General features: G+C 40.0%; 1 protein-coding gene across 1 annotated transcript in view; it reads right to left on the bottom strand.

The window, feature by feature from the left end:
* Window positions 1-3,005: 3,005 nt before the first annotated feature.
* Window positions 3,006-25,280, bottom strand: part of Nostrin (nitric oxide synthase trafficking) — a 65,493-nt gene continuing 43,218 nt past the window's right edge. Inside the window, exons 9-16 of the mRNA XM_004651926.2 lie at window positions 18,772-18,870; window positions 18,551-18,676; window positions 13,898-14,006; window positions 12,420-12,508; window positions 8,782-8,907; window positions 7,746-7,860; window positions 5,854-5,943; window positions 3,006-3,215 (exon numbers count right to left, since the gene is read on the bottom strand). Of these exons, the coding sequence (XP_004651983.1) occupies window positions 3,085-3,215; window positions 5,854-5,943; window positions 7,746-7,860; window positions 8,782-8,907; window positions 12,420-12,508; window positions 13,898-14,006; window positions 18,551-18,676; window positions 18,772-18,870 (885 nt within the window). The 3' untranslated portion in view covers window positions 3,006-3,084. The remainder of the gene's footprint in view (window positions 3,216-5,853; window positions 5,944-7,745; window positions 7,861-8,781; window positions 8,908-12,419; window positions 12,509-13,897; window positions 14,007-18,550; window positions 18,677-18,771; window positions 18,871-25,280) is intronic.

Consider the following 25,280-nt stretch of genomic DNA (forward strand, 5'->3'; position numbering starts at 1 on the left):
TTGATAGATTATAAAGAACTTTAAGTGGTTAAAATGTCTTTTGTCATTATATTAATTATACATCACCAAAATGAGAGAAAGAAATGAATTATTAGATCATTATGGCTGAAAGTATGATAGATTATGATAGATATATCAGCTTTTACTCTACTAGCAAGGAGATTAAGTAGAATAAAGTCTTACACATGTTTAGTGAAAAGCTGGCTCTATTCTTTATGGCCCATATTTCAGGTTCTTAGTGGCATTAAAAACTTTATGACATGTAAAACTGCTTCAGGGAATGTAATTATAAAACTATAATTTGTAGTTTAAGAGTATTAGCATTAAAAATATTTTAGTCTATAAAGAAGACTGGGGTACATCATTATTCTTTACCCAATATATACGTAATTTTATCCTAAATCTAAGAGGTTCACCTCATTTGTCCAACCAGAAAATTCTTGTTCTGCTAAAAGTATTGAAACAAGTGTACCACAGCAAACTATATTTGTATTTCATCTATTTTATGGTGCTCCATTTATTTTCTCATTGCTAGGACCAAACACCCAATCAGAAGCAGCTTGTGGGAGGAAAGGCTTTATTTCAGGCTAACAATTGTGAGCGGAAGCTTCATCATGGTGGAGGAAGTTGGCTCACCTCATACACCCACAGCAGGGAGCAAAGGAACAACCAGAGTTTGAGCAGGCTCTGAACACACAGTAGGCTAGACTCAAGATCCACCCTCAGCGGCACACCTCCTCCAGCAGGGCTCTGCCACCAGGTAGGGATTAAGCAGAAAGCTTAGTCACAAACACAGAAGGCTATGGGGACATTTACATTCAAATCAGCACATATAGTATTTGGAAGAAACTGAGCCCCGACCCTTATACATGCTAGCAATGTGTTCTACCATGGAACTATATCCCTGTCCTGTAAAGAATTTACTTGAAACTTAAAAAATTATATCACAGATCAAAAGAAATTTGCAACAGCATTCCAAAACAAGAAAGCTGGGCAGAGAGATTGCTTAGTGGTTAAGGTACAAAACCAGTTACATTTTCACAAAGCACATCTGGGTAATGAAACAAAAGAAAGTCCTGTTTGAGAATTCCGTCTAATGAATTTCAGAGTCCAACCACCATTGTCATATAGACTAGTCTGCAATCAATTGTTATACAATTTTGTATCTATTAAGTTTTAACAGAAAGGAATAAGATTAAAAAAGGGGAATATAAATTCAAAATTGATGTTCATGGTCTAATGGTCTATTATTCAGCCAAGTTTCTATGTGCTAAAAGCTATCATTAATGCAGCATTAGTGGATGACATTAAAACTTTGAGCCTATTCTTCTAGGTTGTAAATTATATTTCATCTAATGAATTTTAATGGAGGTCTAATATCTATATCAATAAATATTGTGTTAGTTTATACTGTATGGGGCATAACAATCTTAAAAACTTTTTACCTGGGTATGAATATTTACTTTTTGAAAATATAAAATTTGATGAATTAAAAAAATAGGAAGTTAGATGTGATGGCTTATGCCTGTAATCCCAGCACTTAGGAGGCTGAGGTAGGAAGATCACCATGAGTACAAGGGTTGCCTGGGTTACATAGTGAGTTCCAGCTCATGGGAGAATAGTGCAATGGATTTTAATTACTCCTTTAATGCCTATAAGGAAATTCTAAAGACAGACTATATTTGCAAAAAGTAAACATGCATAAGTGTTTTCATTAATGCCATGACTTCCACACAATACAGTGTGTGACCTCAGGTAGATTTAGACCATTTTCTGAAAAGATTCTGCTGCTGTAATGTCTCCTTTCCAAACTTCTACACTCAGGAGAGTTTGGGAACCTAGCCCCTCATTCCTTTTTCTTTTTTAATGAGGCAAGCCTAACAGACTGGCCTTTTTTTATGCAAGAGAGTGAAAGGAGAGAGAGAGAGAAGAAGGGAGGAAGAATTGGTGTACCAGGTCCTCCAGCTACTGTAATTGAACTCTAGATGTGTGCAACACCTTGTGCACATGTGCAACCTTGTGTGCTTGTGTCATGTGCGTCTGGCTTATGTAGGACCTGCAGAGTCAAACATGAGACCTTAGATTTTGCAGGCAAGCACCTTAACCACCAAACTCTCTCCCAGCCCCAGCCTCTCATTCTTAAGCTTTTTTTCTTCTACTACAGAACATTTGAGGAAGCTGCATCAATACTCCATTTCAATAGTGAATGTTGGTTTCTGGGACTTTCCATACAAGCTAGAGACTTATTAGCATTTAAAGTTCCTTTCATTATGGAGTTGCTGAACACATTTCATCCATAATAACCTAGTTTCCCCTTGACAAAAGAAGTTTCTATACAGGCAGAGAGGCATTAGGTTCCATGGACTGACTACCTTCTAATCATTTCCTGTCCAGTTGCACTTGTCTCAGATTCCCAGCCATCTCTGGCTCACACTTGACCTTGTTCTAAGAACAGTTGGGGCCTCAGAAGGTCATTGTCTCAGGCAGAAGCTCAATTTGGCCCCGAGGTCCTCTTCTTGGTGTCTGGGCTTTTTATCTCCCATCCCCTCTGACCCAGTGGTTCCTTGGCCTTGGCCTTAGCTCCTGGTCCTTTATTCTGTGGTCTAACCCACGTCTCTCTTGCTGGTGTCTTGCTTGCCTGTCACTATTATTGGACTTGGTCCTCATTTCTCAGGTCCTGTCTTATCCACTGTGGGCCTGCTGTGTCCTGTTTCCAACCAAGTCCAGAGAAAAAGGACAATTAAATCTTAGTTGCTGTTGTGCCTTCAAACAGTGATGGGACTAGAGGCAAATAGCTGAGCCACCCTGGACTAGCCATGCTATTATGTGAGGGCATGCACTGGGTTGTCTCCAGAGTCTCTTAGGCTTCAAAGTCTCTGGGAACCACTGAGTCTCTTCCTTGTCTCACTCTACACATCCATGTCTTATGTAACTCTGGTTCAAGCTAAGAACCATGAGTGTAAAGCATAGCCGATGCAGGTAGGACTCTATCAACAACTCCAATAGGAAAACTTGCCAAGATGATAGCATCTTATCTTTATTTGCACCACATTGTTTACATAGAGTCTTCGTCTTGGTTTGTGCCTATGTGGCTCTGTTCCTGGCATCTGAAGGGAGCTCCTCCACATAAGCCGCAGGAAAATGGCCTTTCTTTCCATTTAAAGATCCAAACCACCATCCTTCTTCTTTCTTCTCATGAATAGTCACAATGTCTCCTGTGAGGATACATATTTAGACAAATGGATCTTTGTAACTTGAGCCCATGCCAGGATCTAATTAGTAAGAGCGTTAAGGAAATTTTGCATCCAAGGAGTAACTTGGTAACATCATTTGCTGCACTTTATTCAGATAAAGCAAAATTTATTGAGCACCTCCCTATGAAGCAGGGATAATCTGGAGAATATGAAAAAGACTGAAGTCATAAATGACTGAGTTAATGCTACCAGCGTTTGCTTAAAAGCAGACTCACATGGGATTTTGTGCTGCATGGCTCATTCTGCACACAGTGGATGGGTGTCAGCCCACATTCTTTCTTGGTGTCCATAATTTAAGGGTTAATGCATATTGGTGGACATGGTAGTTTGCTAAGAGCACCAAATCCTAATCACTTGACCACCAGGGAAGATAGGGATAGTTTGTTATTTTGACTTGGAATTATACTGCTCAAGTGAAAAGTTTTTCTTAAGATTGAGATATTGCTCTCTATCACACCTGGCTTTCACAGTCTGAAATTCTGACTTATAAAAATATAAATCCACACTCATCAATTTAGACAGCTTTAATAAAAGATCATTTTGAAGTAATAATTTTTAAAGCAGTGGGGTTCTACACCCTTTGGATCAGACTCTGTCTTGATAGAGAGTCCTTTCTCTCTGCCTGTGTTTTGGTTTAGATATGATGGGTCCCCCACAGGTTCATGTGTTAAAGGCTTGATTCCCTCACTAGTGGTGTTCTTGAGAGGTGACTGGGTGGTGATGGGAATACTAACATAATCAGTGCACTAATCTACTAAAAGGTAGGGCCTGGTTGGAGGAAGTAGGTCACTGGCGGGTTTGCATTTCAAGCACATGTCTTATCCCTGACCCCATCCTCACATTCTCCCTGTCTCTGCTTCCTGGCTGCCTTGGGGTGAGTAGATTTCCTTCACTATACCTTTCTGCCATGATGCTCTCTGCTTCTTCACAGGCCTACACATAACAGACCTAACCAAACATAGAAATCTCTGAGACCATGAGCCAACATAAATCTTTCCTCCCTTATGTCATTTTGTTCCTAGGGTATTGTGTCATAGTGCTGCAAAGGTGGATAACACAGGCTGCTTCCTATATAACAAAGTAGAAGCATCTACTTGCTTCAGGATCAAGCTCTACTTTTTCCTTAGCATCATTCTGAAGGAAGTCTCTGTGCATTCTTTCCTCCTGCAATTTTGTTTCGAAGGTAAAGATAACAGTTAAGACCCTTCTCTCTTCTTTGTCATACATTACTATTTATTCTGTTTCTAAATACTCTCTCCAATGAGTTCTTTCAGGTCAGTACATTCTTTAACAAAAGCTATTAATAGGAATTCAAATGAATGACTTAAAATTATATTGCCAGCTTCCCTAGGCCTCTGGTATATTTTTTTAAAAGGAAATTCTTAAAATGTGAATCATGTGTAGGCTTTGCAAGTAGCAGAGAACCAACAACAGACAAGATGGTCCATTTAATGTAATCCTTGGGATCCCTTGAGTTCTAGGTGGCATTTGAGAGGTATGATTTTTGTTCAAAGAAAAGGAAAAGCAATTGCCTGGAGAAGTCTGACTAGCATGCTGAAAGGAAGTTCCTACTAAACAATGGCAAATGCTCCACAGCCCTGTTTGGCTACAAAATCCATCTTGATTTTCCAGTGGTCTGGAATCCATATCCTACTTGAATAATGAACTTGTGCCTGTGACACAATTCTTTTCCACTGATCTTTCTATTTTTCCATCTTTGTCTTAGCTTGGCCATCCAAATGTGGACAACATGGAAAACTCTGAGGCTAGAGACATGTATAATAATGTTGAGGTTTATTTACATAATCCTCCACAAGCTACCTTTCCATGTAAAATGAGTCTCTGACAAAAGAAAGGGATCTGATTCTTTTTTAAAAATTTTTTTAATTTTTATTAACATTTTCCATAATTTTAAAAACATCCCATGGTAATTCCCTCCTTGACCCCCAAAAAGGGATCTGATTCTTTAGAGTGGCCATAAAATACTTTCCTAAGAGAGATGAGGCAAACATGAAGGTAGCATCAGTGAACCCAGATTCTAGAACTTTCTCTTTTCTTAAATCAGTTATATCTTAAAGATGTAACTTCACATTTCTGCTATTCTGGGTACCGACACATGATCTATCCATAAAAAGTATGTTCTTAATAAAAAGGGAAGAAGAAAATAAAAGGTGGAGCCACATCTGTAAAGACCTCCCATTACTGATACTCTGCTCCAGCGTAGCAGTATACTTGAGGGCGTGACTGAGTTTCTGAGCTCAAATCCTATGCCATCCCTGCTGGTGACTTTGATCAAAGTATTTAACTTTTCTGTGCCTCATTCTTCTTAGCTATCACATAGGAATAAATAATAATGCCTGTTTCAAAGAGTTTTGTAAATATTAAATTGAACAATGCTTGCAACAATGCCTGACATGTAGAAACAAATAACTTATCTATTATGTGAGCTTTACATTTTCATGTTTTATCTTTGTATAAGAAGAATGACTACAGACCTCAACTCATAATAAGGTAAGGCTGCCATACTAAGGCATGCTTTCATTAGCATCAAGGATCTCAACATATAAAAGCAATTGAAATATTTGAGACTGAATCTTACCTTTTTCCAAATTCAGCTCATCATCTTGCCTGGCTTGGAAAGAATATAAGGCTTTGCAAAGATTGGTGCCGAGATGGGCCACACCAGAGGCTAAAAGTTAGATTAAGTTGTAGTTACTGCTGTGTTAGTAGGTAAAAAGAATATGATTAGAAGCTCTTTGATTATTTAACAGGTGATGCGGAGTTTAAAATATATTGGTGTTTTCTCAAAAGGAAAGTTTACAGTTTTACTTAATGTTTATTATTTGGTTCAATAAGCATTTATGAGTCTTACTCTATGTAGAAATTGTGTGTATGATATAACAAAACATATTATAACACAGGAAATAATAAATCTGGAAGTATTAAATTCTTTGAAATGGACAAAAAGTTCTAATAAAACATTGTGGTCAGGGCTGGGGAGATGGTTTAGCAGTCAGTAAAACAATAAAAATTGCTATTTAAAATTGCTTTCCACATTAACTCGGTCAACATCATTAGGTATTATATATTATAGTTGTATGCAGTCTTCTGGAAAATGCATCGGCTTGTCATTCAGGTAGATTGGGAGTATTAGGAACACATGCTTCCTATTATTATTTCTCATTGTTTATGGAATTTTTTTCTTTAAAAAACTCAATGGTGACTTTTTTTTTGTTTGTTTGTTTTTTGAGGTAGGGTCTCACTCTAGCCCAGGCTGACCTGGAATTCACTATGGAGTCTCAGGGTGGCCTTGAACTTATGGCAGTCCTCCTACCTCTGCCTCCCAAGTGCTGGGATGAAAGGCATGCACCACCACGCCCAGCCTCAATGGTGACTTTTTTTTAAACATTTTTTTAAAAAAATTTTTTATTTATTTATTTGAGAGCGACAGACACAGAGAGAAAGACAGATAGAGGAAGAGAGACAGAATGGGCACTCCAGGGCTTCCAGCCTCTGCAAACGAACTCCAGACGCGTGTGCCCCCTTGTGCATCTGGCTAACGTGGGACCTGGGGAACCGAGCCTCGAACCAGGGTCCTTAGTCTTCACAGGCAAGAGCTTAACCGCTAAGCCATCTCTCCAGCCCTCAATGGTGACTTTTAAATACATTGTATAAACCACGTTTTTTTAAAAATTTATTTTTGTTTATTTTTATTTATTTATTTGAGAGTGACAGTCAGAGAGAAAGAGGCAGAGGGAGAGAGAGAGAATGGGCGTGCCAGGGCCTCTAGCCACTGCAAACGAACTCCAGATGCATGTGCCCCCTTGTGCATCTGGCTAACGTGGGTCCTGGGGAATCGAGCCTCGAACCGGGGTCCTTAGGCTTCGTAGGCAAGTGCTCAACCGCTAAGCCATCTCTCCAGCCCCCACGGTTTTTTAAAAAAAATATTCATTTATGTGAGAGAGAGAAAGAGGAAGACAGGGAAGGAGAGAATGGGTGTGCTAGGGACTCTAGCTACTGCAAACAAACTCCAGATATATATGCTACTTTGGCTTACGTGGGTGCTGGGGAACTGAACCTGGATCCTTAGGCTTTGCTAACAAGCGCCTTAACCACTCAGGCATCTCCCCAACCCTGACCACAACGTTTTATTGGAATGCTTTTTGTCCATTTCAAACCAAGAAACTAGAGTGATTAAAGTACTTGAGGGACAACAGACTGTGTGTGTATTCTAATGTGTGCACATGTGTATGCATAACATCTCATGACATGAAATAATTTTCCCAGACTCACCATTCCTGATATCCCCTTCCACCTCTTTTTCTACATCTATATACAAAACTACAGATTCTAAAATAGTTTATCAGTCCCAATTGAAAGGTAAATTTCTTTGATCAAATATAGGTAAATGTAAATCTGAAAACATACTTAAATATAGCCACATCCTTTTCCCATAGACCCAGCCCACAATAATTCTGGGTATTGGATTACCTGAAGATGAAGTCTTTGGGTTGTTCTGCCCACCAAAAGGTGCCCCACTTGCAGCATTCTCTAATCTCTTCATCAAAAAGGGCCGAGATATTTTTACATATGTATGAGTATGCTCCTGTTCAAATAGTAATTTTCAGAAAGGTCATTGTAAACAACTGCATCATAATTGTTCATGAAGTTATTTCTCTGACTGGAATTTCCTTAGGATTTGTTATTTTAAATGGAAGAAAATATAAATAAATTACTTAACACATTCATAAGCCTTATGATGTTTAGGCTTTCTGGGTGGCAAAATGTTTTCAGAATTGGATAATTACTATATTTTATAGCCTGTGTTTCCAATTTGGGCCTGTATGTCTAGACCTAGTAACATTCACAGGAATATTTCTATAAATTCAACTCTAGTGGGCTTTAATGTCAATAAAATTATTATGACTGCCTGGATGACTGAGACCATTTTAGAGCTCATGATGATCTTCTGATAGAATACTGTCCATGCATTACTGGATGGTTACACCTCCTCCTCCTGAACAGTAATGGCAACAGGTATAAGCAGTAGATGCTCACAGGAGAATCACATCATCAAGTCTAGGAAAGTGGGACAAGGCAACAAATGTCTGTGTGTTGGGGGGTGGGTGAAGAGGGCTTAGAGCTGTGCTCATACCTTATCCACATTATATTGTATGTTAAAGTGTGTACTGTGTGTTATGCTTCCCCTATACTACAATAAACACATCATAAAACCTTGCAAGATTTAGGCCTATGTGAATTCTAAACTTTCAATTTAATGGAAATTTTTATTACAAGAGCACATTCAAAATTGAGAGAGAAGAAATTAAAACATTTTTATTCTTTAGAGTGATCTAGTCTTAGTTGTATTTGGCTCTTACTATGTTCAAAAGGAATAAAAATAAATGTATCTTAACTGACTGTGGTAAGAACTTGGAACATATGTTACACAATTTATGACAGGTTTTTGCCTTAACATTCTACCTGACAGGCCCAATTTAGAAATCATAACTGATCTGAGGTTTACCTTTTCTTTCCACTTGAAGATGGAGCTGCTACAGGGATGGCTGGGTTTAGGTCTTTGCTCAAGTTCTGCTAATACCGATGACAGTTTATAAGAGTTCGCTTGCAAAAGGTCTAGTTTCAAATTGTTCTGTGGATATATCATGCAGCCATATGAGTAATTTTAGAAAATGAGGCTCAACTGGGTGGATAAAGGAACATTAAAATATCTTTCAAAATGACAAGTAGTTCATACTGGGATTACATACAGCTAAGCACAAAAACACTGAAAATTGAAAAACCCTGAAAGGATAAACCCTGAAAGCAATGTGGAAGAAAGTCCTGCATTACTTAGTTTTCAATCTTATAAAGAAACCTTGTTAGAACATTGGTCATTATTTTGTGACAATTAGTACTTCTAGGTAGTTTTCTGCTGAGGAATAAGAAAGGAAGTAAGTATTGATTACTGAGGTACTTTCAGTGCCCATAAGGAAGGGCATTTGAGCTCTACACCAATATTTTAACAGAATTAAATTAACATTAATCATATCCAAAAATGGATGTGAGTTAATTTATGCTTTATTTGAGGAAATAGTGTCCCATTATCCAGGAACTTTGTAGGAACAGTTCTCAAAACTGGAAACAATATTCCAACAATGTTCTAGGGTATTTGAATATAAAAATAAGAAATATAGCTAAATTTCTAGTCTGTTCCTATTCTGGCTTTGACCTTGAATGAAAACCTTATAATCACTTCTTTATCAGACTATGATCAATCAACTCAAATTACAGGAAAAGCATTGGCAGGGTCCTGCTAATCCACTTTCCTCCCGGTTTTTGCTTTTGCTGTGCCTCCAGCATGGGATTCCAAACATTTATGTCCTTACTTGAAAGTCACTTGCCCATGGGAGAGGTCTTGAATTTTGGCACAACTCACTGAATTTTTAGGCAAATTTACCTAAAATAGAAACAAAACTGTCCCATACTTCTGAGATTAGACACAGGCTATGCTGCATCTGAAAACATCCGAGAATGTGTCTAAGTCTCCTACCTGTGGTACTTTGCCCAGCATTTAGATAACATCTAATATGAATGCCTCCTTGCCAGCATTCTTGATTCTAGTATGGTACTTCAAGATCCAAGAAACAAAGCAACAGGTCAGAATTTAAAAGAAGCAATTCCCTAACAACCCTGCCTGGGTGATGAGAGATCTCCCAACACCACTAGTCTCCCTTTCCCCAGCTTGTCTGAGGAAGTCACATGAGTATTTGTCATCCAGTACTTGAAGCACCTTTACTATCTCACAAATACGATGAGCTCAAGGATCAGATCTTCCCTTTTCTTTTGTGAGTCAGCCTAGGGTGTGACCAAATGATCCTAATATATGATTGCTGCTGATGACAATGACAAAGTTCTGTGCAAAGACAACCAAAGAAACATATAATTCAATGGCATCATAAAATTCTTTTTATGGCTTTATTTTAATCAATATCTTTGCAAGGAATTAGTTAACTGATTTTGTGTTGTCACAGAAAATGTCCTACAGTCTGTTTTATAATTTCATGTAAATTCTGGCCACGTGGCATTGTGGTAGTTTGTCAGATCTCACTTCAAATATGAAGGCCTTTCTTTTCACAAGAAGTGCCAGGATCACATCTGTAATAGCCTGTCCACTAAAGGAAGTCTATACTGAAAACAAAGCAAAAGAAAACAATGATAGCTGAGCATAATTGTCTGCTTTACACTGTTGAAACTACCAGGTTGGGCAGAATACTATATACCTACTTTCCAGTCAGTTAGGTAAAGAAAGCTGGTCCAAAGTCTTGCAGCCTTCAAAATGTAGCTAAAAACTGAGCTGGGTGTGGTGGTGCACACCTTTAGTCCCAATACTTGGGAGGCAGAGGTAGGAGGATAGCTGTGAGTTCGAGGCCACCCTGAGACTACATAGTGAATTCCAGCTCAGCCTGGGCTAGAGTGAGACGCTACCTCGAAAAATAATATATATATATATATATATATATATATATATATATATATATATATACATATATATATATATATATACATGGCTAGAAACTTCACTCTTTCTGAATTCTTCTCAGATTAACTAACCCAAACTTGCTTCTGAGCACACAAGTCACAGGAAAAGCTTATATCATTTTTAGTTGAGATGGGAAAAGCAGCAGTAGCAGAGAGAGAGAGAGAAAGAGAGAGAGAGAATGGGCACTCCAGGGCTTCCAGCCACTGCAAACAAACCCCAGATGCAAGCACCACCTTGCATCCTCATCCATTAATGGGGAATCGAACCATGGTCTTTTGGCTTTGCAGGCAAGTGCCTTAACTGCTAAGCCATCTCTCCAGCCCAAAAGCTTATATCTTAATACAGAGGTGATATGTATCTGTTTTTATTACTGCATACAATTTATGTGACTTTTTAAATTGTCCTTTTGATGTGGATTCCTCCAAGGTGGCTAAAATGTCCATCAGCCAGACAAATGCCTATGAAGCTGGAGGCGCCCACCATTCTAGCAGAAAAATCAACAAGCCTATCTTCCTGCCTTCCCACCATTTCCCTGTTCCCACCTCACCCTGCAAAGTGCACCTCTAAGTCATTCCCTAGTTCCTCAGAGGCCTTTGCTTACTTCTTAAAGGGTGCTCTCCCTGTCATGTATTTCCTTTCTCTTATTCTCCAGGGACCCTACTTGTAGAGGACAAATGTAAAATAGTATCTTAATAAAAGTTGCAGCTACTCCTCAATTTATGATGAAGTCATGTCTCAATGAGCTCAATGAGAGCCGAGGGTTCATGTAGTACACCTTACAGACTGATCATCTTCACTTAGCCAGCAGATCTTAAACATGCTCAGAATCCTACATGAGCTTATTACTGCCCAGAATCACCTAATGCAAAGACTGTTTCATAATGGAGTGAGGAATTTCTTGTGTGATTTAGTGAATATGACACTAAGAGTGGAAGACAAAATGGTTATGTCTGTTTTCTCATTATTGTGAAGTGAAATAATGGTCAAGTCAAACAGGTTGGCAACCAGTTTTTAAGTTACCTCTCTGAGTACTATTCTAGAATTCCTCTTTTCTTTTCCTCCTCCCCCTTTCTCTCTTCCCTCACTTTCTTCAGTCCCGAAAGCAGTCTGTTATGCAACTATTGCACCACTGGGTATATCTTGCCTGGCAGGTAAGCAATGTTGTATTGGCATTGTCCACATGATAATTTATTCACACAAAGTTCTATGAGGTATCAATATTTCCATTTTGCAAATGAGAAAGCTAGCATCCCAGGCTCCTATAATCAGCAAAGCTAAATCCAAAAGTAGGCCTTTGCGAATGGAAACCCTGTGTTTTTGGCCACTTTTCTTGACAGGGTTCAAGGACATATGATTTCAGTAAAGAAACAATCTATTTTGAAGAGTTTCTATTTTTGACATCACTGTTTTTCCTGTAGCATCTGTCTTTCCTCTAGGACACCAAGCAAACATTGGATTTTTCCAGATTCCTCAAAGTCCCTGTGAGGAAGTTGGCCCTACAAGCTCTCCCACTTGATATTTCAATGTCATGAGAAAGGAAAGGTAAATAGGGCAAATGGGCTAGAAAAGAAGTATTCTAAAATTAACCCTCTTGTTATTAAGTGCACTCTGCAAATATTTACCTCATCCATTAATGTCGCTGCATCTTTCTGGCTCTTGGCATCAGAGAAGGAGGAGTTACTGGAGAATGCACTAAGCATTTGTTCCAGGCCTGAAAATGAAACCATGCTCTGGGTCACCTTTCATCCCACCTGGTGGGTCACAGATAGGAGTCCCTTACTCTCAAGAGACCTTGATGACTAGAAGTAATAGCTGCAGGACTTCCTAAATGGCTTGGAGAGTTTTCATATGTTTCTATATGTCATTGGCTTTTATCAGATGCATGTGATAAATGAATTGATGGTGCATTTATCTTTACCCTTATTTAATGACATTTGAGAAATGCTAGTGCTGAAACTATCTGACTGTAACTTTTCAAGATAAGATTCTGATTTTTCTTCCCTTTGGTTGGCCCATCCTAATAATCCATTTGCACAGTGTTTTCTTTTTCTTGATTCTGTTTACATCACCAATATTTACATGCTTTTCCCCCCACTTATTAGGATAAATTAGGGTGGATTGCATGGTCATGGGTGGAAGGTTACTTACTATGGAATGGGCAACTTACTAGTGGTTACACCACTGATGCATCTGACTCCCTTCTCCCAGTAACCATTAGCTACCATTAGCAACTCTGGGAAATGTTGTCAGGCATCCCTCTCTGATCGGTGGACAATACCCACATGGCATTACATTCAGTGAGACGCTGCAGCCCATGTCAAATAAACTGGACTTAGGATCACAAGTACGTGGTTGTCCTAATGGTCAGTGCTGCTTTAGAGCTTCCTCACACTCCAACACCCTAACTTCCAAGCATGGGCTTTAATTTTAATAACGGTCACATTGTTTCAGAGGTTACTAAAAAGAAGGGAACAAAACCCCCAAACTCTGGGCAAAGCAGTCTGATCATGATTAAATCATACAAATTATCTCTCATTCTAGTCAATTTGAGAAATACAGGTCTCATTAATAGGCCAAAATATCAGTTTTCATTTTTTGTTTGTTTACTATTCTGATTTTTTTTAAAGATAGGGTCATACTGTATCCCAGGCTGGTTTGAACTTACTATGTAGCCCAGATCATCCTCAAACTCAAACTCAAAGCAGTCTTCCTGCCTCAGCCTCCTGAGTTCTGGGATTACAGATGTGTGCCCCTCTACCTAACTCTTTAAATTTTTTCTTTATTCACACAATATAGATTTAATATGTTTCTTTAAATGAGAGGATCCATGCCCCAGTCAGTAAAAGCAGATGGAACCTAAGTAAAGCCTCAGAATGTAATAGAATACTTTTGCTTAATAGGCCACTCAAAGGGATTATCACAGATGGGCTCTTGTGGCACATGCCTGCAATCCCAACATCGGGGAGATAGAGACAGGAGGATGGCCTTGAGCTTGAGTCTTGCCTGGTTTATGCACCAAGTTCAAGACCTGCCAAGTCTACATAATGGGACCCTGTCTCAAAAAACAATTAGCAAATAACATAAAAAAATAATCACATACCTTCTTTGTCTCTTGAGGCTTTTTCAATGTCTCGTTGCAGTCTCAGTAATTTTGGTTTTATTAAAGATTTTCGCCTCTCTTTATCCATTGCATTCTTAGGATCCTCTTCCTTTAGGGGGAAAAATAACAACTTAAGAGAAATATAAGTGTTGCTACTCTAAGTTTTTCTGAGACTTTCACTGATTATATTTAGTTTTAATGTTACTAGAGAATTAAAAAATGTCAGGATAGTCTTTGGATCTAAATACATCATTCTACTTGTTAAAGGTCTGATTAATAAGAAAACACCTAATTCACAACCTGTAAGTACAGGGGCTAAACACTTTAACAGAACAAATTATCCTTGGAGGAGGCATTTTAGTATAATTATTTTGGTTTCTTGATAAATGAAACTGTCCATTGGATACTTACTGCTTCCTAAAATAACTCATCTTAATTTAAGTTAGAGTTTTCAATTATCCAAATATCATACCATGTGTACACCTCAGGCTAGGTCTGCCTCAGTAGTAGAGCAAATATCTATTGAGTTCTGTGCTGGCTTGGCATTGGGAACACATGATCTAGAACACATGCTTCGCCCCAGGTGTGTTTATACTTGGTTAGGCCCTGAAGCACAACCTCAAGAGAACCAGAGCTTCAAGGTCTGAGCATTTAGAAATGTCACAGGCACCAAGGATGAGGCTGGAAGACTTGGCCTGGTCTCCTTGGTCACGTGAAAGGATGGCAAAGGGCACTGCAGGCAGGAGAAATGGCGCAAGCAAAGGACAGAGAGTGGATTCTGCGGCGTTTGTTAAGAACAACAGTTAATGCAGCAGACAGAATGGAAGAAAACATCATCTGTATGGGTTAGATAGAGCTGAAGTGGGGTTTTTTATCACAGAGGCCATGAGGAATTGTTAATGATATGCAAGGTTTTTGTTGTTGTTTTGTTTTGTTTTGAGACAAGATCTCACTATAGAGTTCAGGATGAGGCCTAGAGCTTGCAACAATCCTCCTGTGTTGGCCTCCCAAATGTTGACGCTTTAGGTATAACCTACTACTCCCAGTTCTATGTCAGCTCTCACATGGATTATTTCAAGAGTTGGATAAGACAATAAGATGGTGGAATGGAGAGGTGGCTGAACATGAGTGGACAGAAAATTGTGGAGAAAGAGGGAAACTACTAAGGAAGGAGAAAAATGAGAATCCTGGTGGAGAGATTATCTTTTGATAAATCATCATGAATAGGGGGAGCCATAAGGATGTAGAGGAAAAGAGATCCATTTTATTACTGATCTAATAAAATGTATTGTACATATAAATTTCTCTGTCCTTTTTATTACATGCAATTCTTACTCAATGAGGTTGGTTTTATTTTCCCTATCTTACCTGTGACTCAGAAATAAAAAAAAAAAGGCCCAAGCTGAAAGATATTACTCACACCCTCTTATGAGCTCTGACTAAATGACACCTCACTCTAGTCCTAAGTCCTTCTTTGCTGGAGAACGGCATTGTAGTGACCTCCTGTGCCATCTAACACTTCACTGAGTCTGTATGGGGATATCTAAAACTTAAACATGTATTCTCAAGGATGATTGGCTTTCTGGATCAACTTGAGGATATGGGGTTTCCTAACCTAGTTCTTTTCCAGTGATTTGTTAGAAAGGTCAATACTGGTGAAGGCATATACAACTACAGATAAGACCTTTTGAACATGATATTTGCAGGAACCTTACAAATATTTTCACACGGGTCATTAACCCTCCACACATGGACTTCAGATTATTCTTCTGACTTGCTTCACAGCACTGGAGAAAAGCCAGCTCACACGCACTGCCAAGGACTGTGAACTCAGACATCGGGATGCTTTGCACCAAGAATATCAACTCACTGGAGGTGGATTTAGCCACTAAATTTTGTTTAAAAAGGATCAACAATTCTCATTGACATGTCAATTAAAGATGAGTCATCCTGGGTTTCTCTTTACATTTCAATAGAACCCTAGTTAAATTCCCCTGGAGAATACCATATTTTATGGATAGGTTAGTTGATAGGGACATTTTTCTTACCATTTATAAGAAGATAGCAGATACATTTTATTGTACATTTTCCTACCTGATTTGAAAGAAAAGAAGACAAAGATGGGCACCTTCTCATTGTATCCCCACCATTGCTTTCCTTTCTGCTTTGAACAGATATTGATGTCAATATATACTCCACCTTTACCAATGTAGGGGTAAAATGACTCAGTCAAAGAAACAGCTGTCCACCTGTAGCTGTTGGCAGGTAGGGAAAGGTGAAGCTTGTCAGGATTCACTGTTCTGCATCATCTACTTCTCCCTGCTCCCCTTATCTTTTGTCCTCTGAGAAGGGTTCCAGGGTTTTTGGGCCCAGGTCAATGGTACATTCAGTCTAGTAGAACATGCACCATGGAATGGTTCTACAGAGCAGAGAGGAACAAGACCCAATGAGAGTTAGAAGGTCTGATAAAACAGAGTAGACATCCCGGAAAGGGCTGTCACAAATCTTTTCCACAGATTATTGATGGTCAGCTCCTAGCAACTAGGGATGAAGCTCAGTAACTACTTAGCATGCTAGAGGTCTGGGTTCATTCACACTACCACTACCAAAAATAAATTTATTTTAAAGAATCATTAAAAAAAAATCAGGCGTGGTGACTCCTGCCTTCCTCAGCTTTAATCCAAGCACTGGCAACTGAGGTAGAAGATTGGCATGAGTTCAAGGCTAGCCTGAGCTTAAACAAAAAAGAATTGAGGACTTTGGCATGTATCTGTAGTCCTAGCTACTTGTGAGGCAGAGGCAGGAGGATCACTTGAGCTTAGGAGTTTTCCCAGAGTTTGAGACCAGACTGGACAACATAGCATGTCTCTCTGTCTTTCTCACCCACAAAGCTATAATTAATACCAATAGGAGGGAGACAGAGGCCAAAAGTTTTGAGGGAAGACTCAGGAGACGAAGAATTTTCCTCAAAAAGCCGAGTGTGAAGGCACCTGTCATACTGACACTCAAGAGACAGAGGCTCTGAGTAGGCAAAAAGGACCCATTTTCAGCAATGAGGATCATTCTTCAGTAGAATCACCCAAATGCCTTCAAAATAAGTCCAGGGTAATTTGGTCCCAGTTTTTTCTAGGAATGAGGCCATTGAAAATGCTGATGATATTTCCCACCCCCACAACTAACACCTCTGTGCAACCTTCCTTCACTAGGGGGCTGCGCTTCTCTGACTTGCTTCTAACACACAGCCTCAGAGGAGAGAGGCTGTTTCTGAGCCTTCAGCTTCCTCTGTGGACCCTCTGGCTCTGTGTGTCTTGAGCAGGTGATCCTGGGGGAAACAGGAGCTATGCGGTGAGACTTGGCAAGAATTAAATTCACATACGTGTGTGTATATGTGGGGAGTCATGAATGTCAAAAGGGGGCTGTGAGGAGAGACTATGAAATCCAAAGGGAGTGGGGAATAAGAAAGGAAATGGGACACATGTGACATGAAAGCAGAAGAGGGAACTATTTGGTGAGAAGTGAAACAGCAAGAGAGAGGAAGAGAGGAGGACCACGGAGAGGGAGATGAACAAGACCAAATTATAATGACATACATGTATGAAAATGCCATAGTGAAATCCACTATTTTTCATGCTATCTTAGAAAATTGAGTTTTAGAAAGCATATCTGAAACTAAAAGAGAAATGACATCTCCCACCCTCAGCCAGCGAGGACCAGAGACCTGACAAGCCACCAGAATAAACTTGGAAATGAAGCGTCTCTCAGGAGAGACTTGAGAGTCTAGTGCCCTGGTCAAGACCCTGACTATAGTCTCGTGGGGAGTCACAGGCACTCATTGAGCTAGTGGGATTTCTGACTCATGTATGTGGACAACAGATGTTAAATCCAGTAATTCTGGAAGCAATTGCTAACATATCAGTTTGTATATATAAAACCAGTACAACACAGTGTGCTACACAGTGATTACTAATGGAACATGAAACTGGTCAAGCCTGGTCAACTGATGACAGGAGACCTCAACAACTTAGATATCCTCCAAAATTGTATACTGTACACTTAAGCCTCAAAACTACAGGGTAAGCTGTCCATTTAGATCATGAGAGCTCCCAATGGAACTGACGTCATCATGGGAGTGACTTTGCTTGAGAGGCTGCTGTGGTTCTTGCTCTCTCATTGATGTGGTACCACCAGCTACATCTTGATGTAGCAGGAAGACCCTCACCAGATTCAGCCTTCCTGCCAGGATTTCCCAGCCTCCTTCTAAGACAGGCTGCAACAAAGACCAAGTAGGAAGATTCTAAAACTGCTTGACTTTCTTCCCTTGCAGAGAATGCCAGAGACTCATTTCCATTGTCCACATTGTGAACCACATCTTATGGGTTTCTAAAATTATTTATATGAACTAAGAAAAAAATATTTTCATTTGCAAAAGAAGATATTTCCAACCAGGCATGGCAGGAGGTTCAAAAGAGTTCAGAGGCTAGCTTTGGGTACCTAGCCAGCTCAAGTCTAGCCTGGGCTATAGGAGGCTGCCTAGGGGTGAGGTGAGGAAAGAAAATATTTCCACTTGAGTTACTTTCAATTTTTTTTAAATCTGACTTCTCAAATATGACTAAGGCTACCCATTAAGGTCACTTTCTGCCACTGAATACTTACAAAGTAGTCAGTTAGTAGGAATTCTGTTTTGTTCTCGGTAGATGAAATTGCAGTTTCTTCCATTAGAGCCTGGATATCTTTTTCAACATCAACCTTGCTGATGGCACAGTGAATCTGTGTGTGGCACTGCAATGCCAAGGAAAGCAGAGCGAGGTTGTTGAAGGAACGTTTCCTGCCAACCTTACCATGCATACATGAAAAGGGTAATGCCCACAACTCACTGTGGTCAGGGTTTGGCCAAAAAGAGAAATGTGTTGACTGTACTGGTTTAAGTTGTTGCATAAAAGTTGGATTCTTTCCTTCTCCAGCTCCAGGATGCTCTGAGGAGGGTGGAAAAATGAAGTCAGATCAATTGTTTGTTAAACAAATCTGGTCACCCATCCAACATGATCATACCCAAAAGAGCCACTTTGCTTTTCCTTTGTCATATTCAAACTTGGGTGCAGGAGAGTCCCAGCACAGGTATGCGCCACACAGTCTGTCCTATTATCTCCTTCAAGATGGACTTAACTCAGTACTTTCCCAAAGATCATTGGCCCCCAAAAGACATACAGACAGATGCTATGAGTAACCTGATATTTTCAAAAAAGGAAAGCAAGCTCTCAAAGAAGCACCTCAGTTTTTGGAGGAGTAGATAGCCTGGCAAATTCTACCTTTATGTCTCAGAAATGCATTTAGACAGTGAAAACTTTCAGAATTACTGAGAGTGCCAAGCAAGCAACCTGCGGGTCTCTGCGGGGCTTTATCAAAAGATCAGGAAACAGGAATTGAGATGAGGAAATAGAATTCTTTGCAGTTTGGAATGGACCTGGGAACAGCAAATTTCTCAGCTTCTTTTCAGCTTTCCCTATAGCACTGTTGCAATTTATAGGAAAGCTGAAACAAAAGCCATGTATGGACATATTGAAAGGTATCAGAACTGTGAGATAATAAGTCTTTCCTGAGTGAGTCTTTCCGTTGGCAAGTCTTTTCTCTGCTACCAGAGAGTCAACCCATTTTTGCCTCCAGGATGGGATTTCTTGTTGAAATTTTAGTTATTGTTTTAAAAATATTTATCTATTTATTTATTTATTTGAGAGTAAGCAAGCAAGAAAGAGGCAAATAGATAGATAGATAGATGGGTAGATAGATAGATATATATATAGATAGATAGATAGGTGATAGAGAGAGAAAAAGAATGGGCACACGAAGGCCTCTAGCTACTGCAAACAAACTTCACACAAATGTGCCACCTTGTGCATCTGGCTTATGTGGGTCCTGGGGAACTAAACCAAGGTCCTTTGGCTTTGCAGTCAAGTGCCTTAACTGCTAAGCCATTTCTCCAGCCACAACCCCCTTAATTCTTTTTTAAGGGTCTTTGTTACCCTGTTAGAAGGAAATCTGCTCTCTGTCTTAGGAGACTCTGACAATAGAAAAATCTCCAAGTCTGATCAATTCATAATCCTTACCTAAAATTGGGTCTCTGGGTCAGAGCCCATGGCTTAGAGGGGCTGAACCTTGTCTTTACATATTATATGGGATAACAAAGATTTCATAATTGGACTTTTATGACTTTTAGCTATCAAGGGTAAACAAGGAAAACAGAAGCGCTCTTTGTTAGCCTTGAACTGAGCCTTGTTAGCTATTAACATTACTGACTGATAGCTTTTGAGAAAGGTTGAGAAGTTCAAAGTCAAGTGAAATAGGCAGCAAAGACTCATAGGCCATGTGAGGCAGTGCAGGCCCGTTGGGTACAAGCCCAGGGGACTTTGGATTTGGACAGAGATGACAGGTGTCCAAGACAAAATTCTCCATATTCTGGTTTTATGAAGACAAGGCTTAGATATTCACTCTTGTCCTGATAGGGGCAGGTTGGTGGTTCTCATATACACCCTCCCATGCCCTCTACCCTACGAAGTTAAAGAGCCCCTGGCAATAGCCTTTCCTGAAGAAGCTCTGGAGAAACTAGAGGGTAGCATTGCCGTAAGGAAGAAGAAGATGAGATGAGGCTACAGAAACCACGAGGTCAGTGAATCCTCCATCCTGCCTCTCTGGGCACCTGCAGGGCCCACTGATCTGATCCACTGTGGTGTCCTACACTATTGTGCTGAAATTTCATCTACTGTTATAGTCATCAGTGTTTTCAATTTACATTTATATTTTCGTTATGATAGAATATATATAACATAAACTAATATTTTTAATTTTTTTTTTGAAAATTTCGTGTGAGTAATATAATGTATTCCAGTCACACTCACCCCTATTATTTCCTTCTCCTGTTCCTGTCTCACTCCTTCTTAACCCCTGCTTCTTCCCTCTCAACTAGTTATCTTTGTACTTTGATGTTTTGTGTGTGAGGCCCACTGAGTCTGGTTAAGGCTCCTTGTATGAACATGGGTGGGCGGTTATTTATGGGTTATGGGCGGGGAGCATAGGGCAAGTTACCAGTGGCTATAGCACTGCAGAAAGGCCTCCCTCCCCCACAATTGTTACCTGAGGTGGGGGGCCTCGTGAGCCTTTCCCTGTCCATGGCGGGGTGTTGGCAGGCCTGGAGCTGTGCAGGTGAGCACAGCTGCTGGGAGCTCTTGCGTGCACTGGCCACGTCCCATCTGGAGATAGTGTTCCACAGCATTTCTCCTCGGAGCCCTCCAGCTCTTACATTCTTTCTGATCCCTATTCTGCAACGTTCCCTGAGCCTCGTAAACTGTCATTTTTAAGGGCACAATCTGCTATTATGAAGCATATAAGCATTGTTGTACAACCATCACCAGTATTTATCTCCAGAACACTTTTCGTCTTGTAAGACTGAAACTCTATAACTGCCCATTTCCACATCCCTAGCCCCAACAACCATCATTCTATTTTCTCTTTGAATCTGAATGCTGTACATATCTCAAGTAAGAGGAATTATACGTATGTGTTTTGGTAATGGACTGTCTCACCTAGCATCATGTTTTTAAAGTTCGTCTGTGTTGTGGGTGCGCCAGAATTCCCTTTCTTGTTAAGGCTGAATGATATTCGAAGTCATGTATATGTAGGCTTTTTTTATTGGCATAAAGTCGTTTTAATAATTGTTTTAAATAGAAGCAATAAAAGAATCAGCAATAAAAGAATGGGTTATGGGTGGGGAGAATCAGGCAGTAATGATGGACATCTATGTCAACACACACAAATTTAGACTTTGTGCTGAGGAGTATTTTGACATTTAGATGGAAAGTCCGTGACTGTGTCCCATGACCACCTGCTTAGGGGCAACAGAAGCTACACAGCTTTTCTAAGTCAAAGGGAGCCAAACACATTTGTTTTTACTAACACCTGGTTCTTTCTCTATAATCTCAGGCACCAGCCAACTGAATGTGACCATTTGCCCTCCTGTCTCCTACGCAAAGTATGAAAGACACAGGAGAAATAACCTATCAAACACATTGCTCCTTCAAAGGGCAGAATTTAAATGTCTCATGATAAATATGTAAAACAGATGCAGTTCATGTGTTTGAATAAATATAAAAGGTCTAGAAATCAGTTTTCCTGGATCAGCACTATAAGCAAAGGAAAGGGGAGGAAAATTAAAGCCAGATTTTAGGACACATTGCATCCCTGGTGGCAGCTTTTTTTTTTTTTCACACTGACAAGTGTGGGACATTGAGCATCAGAGACTAGAATAACTGATGTCCTTTGTTAGAGGTGGAGATGTTTAACAGGTTTTAATTGCATTTAAGGGAAATCATTAAAATGATCTATGTTTGAGCATGAAAAGAGGTGGAAACAAGTTCCACTCTGCAAAGGGGAAATCCATACCTCAGTAATGAATTATTGCTCTCTATAATCTTGTCCTTCGTGTATAAAATGGGAGAACAAGATAAGAGACTAGAAGGCTTCCAATTGTCCTCTTGTGTTTTCATGGTGGCGCATGTGGAGAAAGTGTGGTCAAATGTCAGAACAAAGTAACAAAGTAGATTTAGAGCCTGTCTGGCCTCAGGTATCATAATAATTTATGCTCTTCATTCATTTTCTTCTATTTCTGCTGCTCTGGCCTCTGGATGTTACTAATGGGAGAGCTTGGAAGGGCTGTATTTCCATTTAAATTGCTTTCATAAAACTGGTAGAAGAGGGCTGGAGAGATGGTTCAGCAGTTAGGCACTTGCCTGTGGAGCCTAAGGACCCAGGTTCAGTTTCCCAGCATCCACATCAAGCCCGATGCACAAGCTGGCTCATGTGTATGCCTAGAGGCCCTGGTGTGCCCCATTCTCATTCTCTGTCTGCCTCTTTCTCAGGCTCTCTAAAATAAATAAATAAAATATTTTTAAAAACTGATAGAAGAGATATCACAGTCTTTCCAGAGCAGGGACTTCAGACTTTAAGATACTTAGAAGTTACTTGGACCTTTTCTAAAATCATTCAGTGGTTCAAGTAATCAGATCTGGGGGTGGTGTGTGTGGGGGGAGTACTCAGGAATCTGATTTTTTTTTAAGTATTTATTTATTTAAGAAAGAGAGAGAAGGGCTGGAGAGATGGCGTAGCGGTTAAGCGCTTGCCTGTGAAGCCTAAGGACCCCGGTTCGAGGCTCAATTCCCCAGGACCCACGTTAGCCAGATGCATAAGGGGGTACACGTGTCTGGAGTTCATTTGCAGTGGCTGGAAGCCCTGGCGCGCCCATTCTATCTCTCACTCTCTATCTGCCTCTTTCTCTCTCTGTCACTCTCAAATAAATAAATAAAAATCTTAAAAAGAAAGAAAGAGAGAGAATAGGCACCCAAGGGCCTCTAGTCACTGCAAATAAACTCCAGATGCATGCACCTCCTTGTGCATCTGGCTTATGTGAGTACTGGGGAATCAAACCTGGGTCCTTAGGCATCCCAGACAAATGCCTTAAATTGCTAAGCCATCTCTCCAGACTTAGTAATCTAAAACTTAACAAGCTTCCTGGGTGCTTTGAGACTTTCCTAGGACCACAAAAGGCCATAAAGAAATACATTCTAAAATTACTTATAACTCTTTTATCAGAAATGGTCAACGCTAAGCTCTCTGGTGCATTCCAGTCTAGGCATGTAGGTGTGACCTTTTAATGTTCTGTTCCTTTTTTTTTTCACTTAACCTCACACATGACCAAACTCTCTTCCCCCCACCACCATCACCATCCTATAAAAATACTTAAATCACTACATAAAATTCATTGTGTAGGTGTGTGCTGCCCAAAGACATCCCTTGTGTGGACAGCCATGTACTGCATAATGATTTTTCTTCAATTAATGCATGCATGTACATAGTGGCTCCATAAAATTATACGGGAGCTGAAACCTGCGCATCACTGACACGTGAGCCATCCTAACACACAGCACTTGCACTACTCACCCACTTGTGCGGTGCTAGCGCCAACTATCCTGCTGCATTGGCAGGCGTGCAAAGTCGAGCAATCCAGTTATGCCTGGTGAATCATACTTCGTGATAATAAGCAACTATATTACTGGTTTACTTACTTCAAGAAAACGTCGTGCTAGATAACTTAAACTGGCCTTGAACTCGGGATTCTCAAATCTTAGCCTCCTGCATGCTAGGATCACAGGTGTGTGCCTCCACATACTTGGTTCGTACATTTGTTATTCCATGCTGTTGGCGGTGTCAAGATGACCATAAGATAGTATGCTGTGTTAAACTGGCAGCAACTTCACACATCTCATGCTCACTTTGTCTCTTGATTTCAAGGGGCCCTGTGGAGGGACTGGCCTACACCATGTTGATCCACGTGAGTACACTCTGGTTATCCATACAGTGATAAAACAGCCCCTCCAATGACATTCTCAGGGCACATCTTGAGTGTTAAGTGACGCATAACTATAGTGAGTTGCCATCTGTTCATGTCTAAAGCCATGCTGGTGAGGCACCATTGTTGGGAGAACTGAGAAGACAGCCACTCAGATCATTTCTGTGCTCTGTGATGCAGACAAGGAACACTGACTGAAGAGAGGAACTTCTTGTTTCCTTTTTGTTTTTGAGGCAGGGTCTCACTCGAGCCCAAACTGACTTGGAACTCATGATGTAGCCCAAGCTGGCCTTGAACTCATGGCAATCTACGTACCTCGGCCTTCTGAGCACTGGGATTATAGGCATGAACCACCACACTCAGTGAAAAGGGGAACATTTTTAAGGCTCTCAACACACATTGCAAATAGCTTTGTAAAATCAATCCTAAGCAAAAACTTATAAGAAACAGCATTGATTCTGGGTAATTCTTGATTGTGTTGTTATTATTTTAAAACTATGTTAATCCCAGCACTCAGGAAGTGGAGGTGAGGAAGAATATCATGAGTTTTAGTCCAGCCTGACACTACATAGTGAATTCTAGGTTAGCCTGGGCTAGAGTAAGACCCTACCTCAAAAAAACCCAAAATAAACAAAATTTAAAAAAAAACAAAAAACTATGTTATAAGTTATTTTATTAGTCAAACTTTTCTTCCTAGAATATAGAAACAATATAATTATGAAGGAATAAATATGATTGTTTGGCCAGGCATGGTGGCATATGCCTTTCATCCCTGCACTGGGGAGGCAGAGATAGGAGGATCATGGTGAGTTTAAGGCCACCCTGAGACTACATAGTGAATTCCAGGTCAGCCTGGGCTACAATGAAACCCTACCTTGAAAACCAAAACAAAACAAAACAAAAAGATTTTGTTTGTTATGTCTAGTTTGTATAATTGGTCTCATTGCTTATTAGCTATACCAGAGACTTTATAATATTCCTCAAAATAGC

This window comes from Jaculus jaculus, chromosome 4 (genome assembly GCF_020740685.1).
Source record: "Jaculus jaculus isolate mJacJac1 chromosome 4, mJacJac1.mat.Y.cur, whole genome shotgun sequence".
NCBI lineage: Eukaryota > Metazoa > Chordata > Mammalia > Rodentia > Dipodidae > Jaculus > Jaculus jaculus.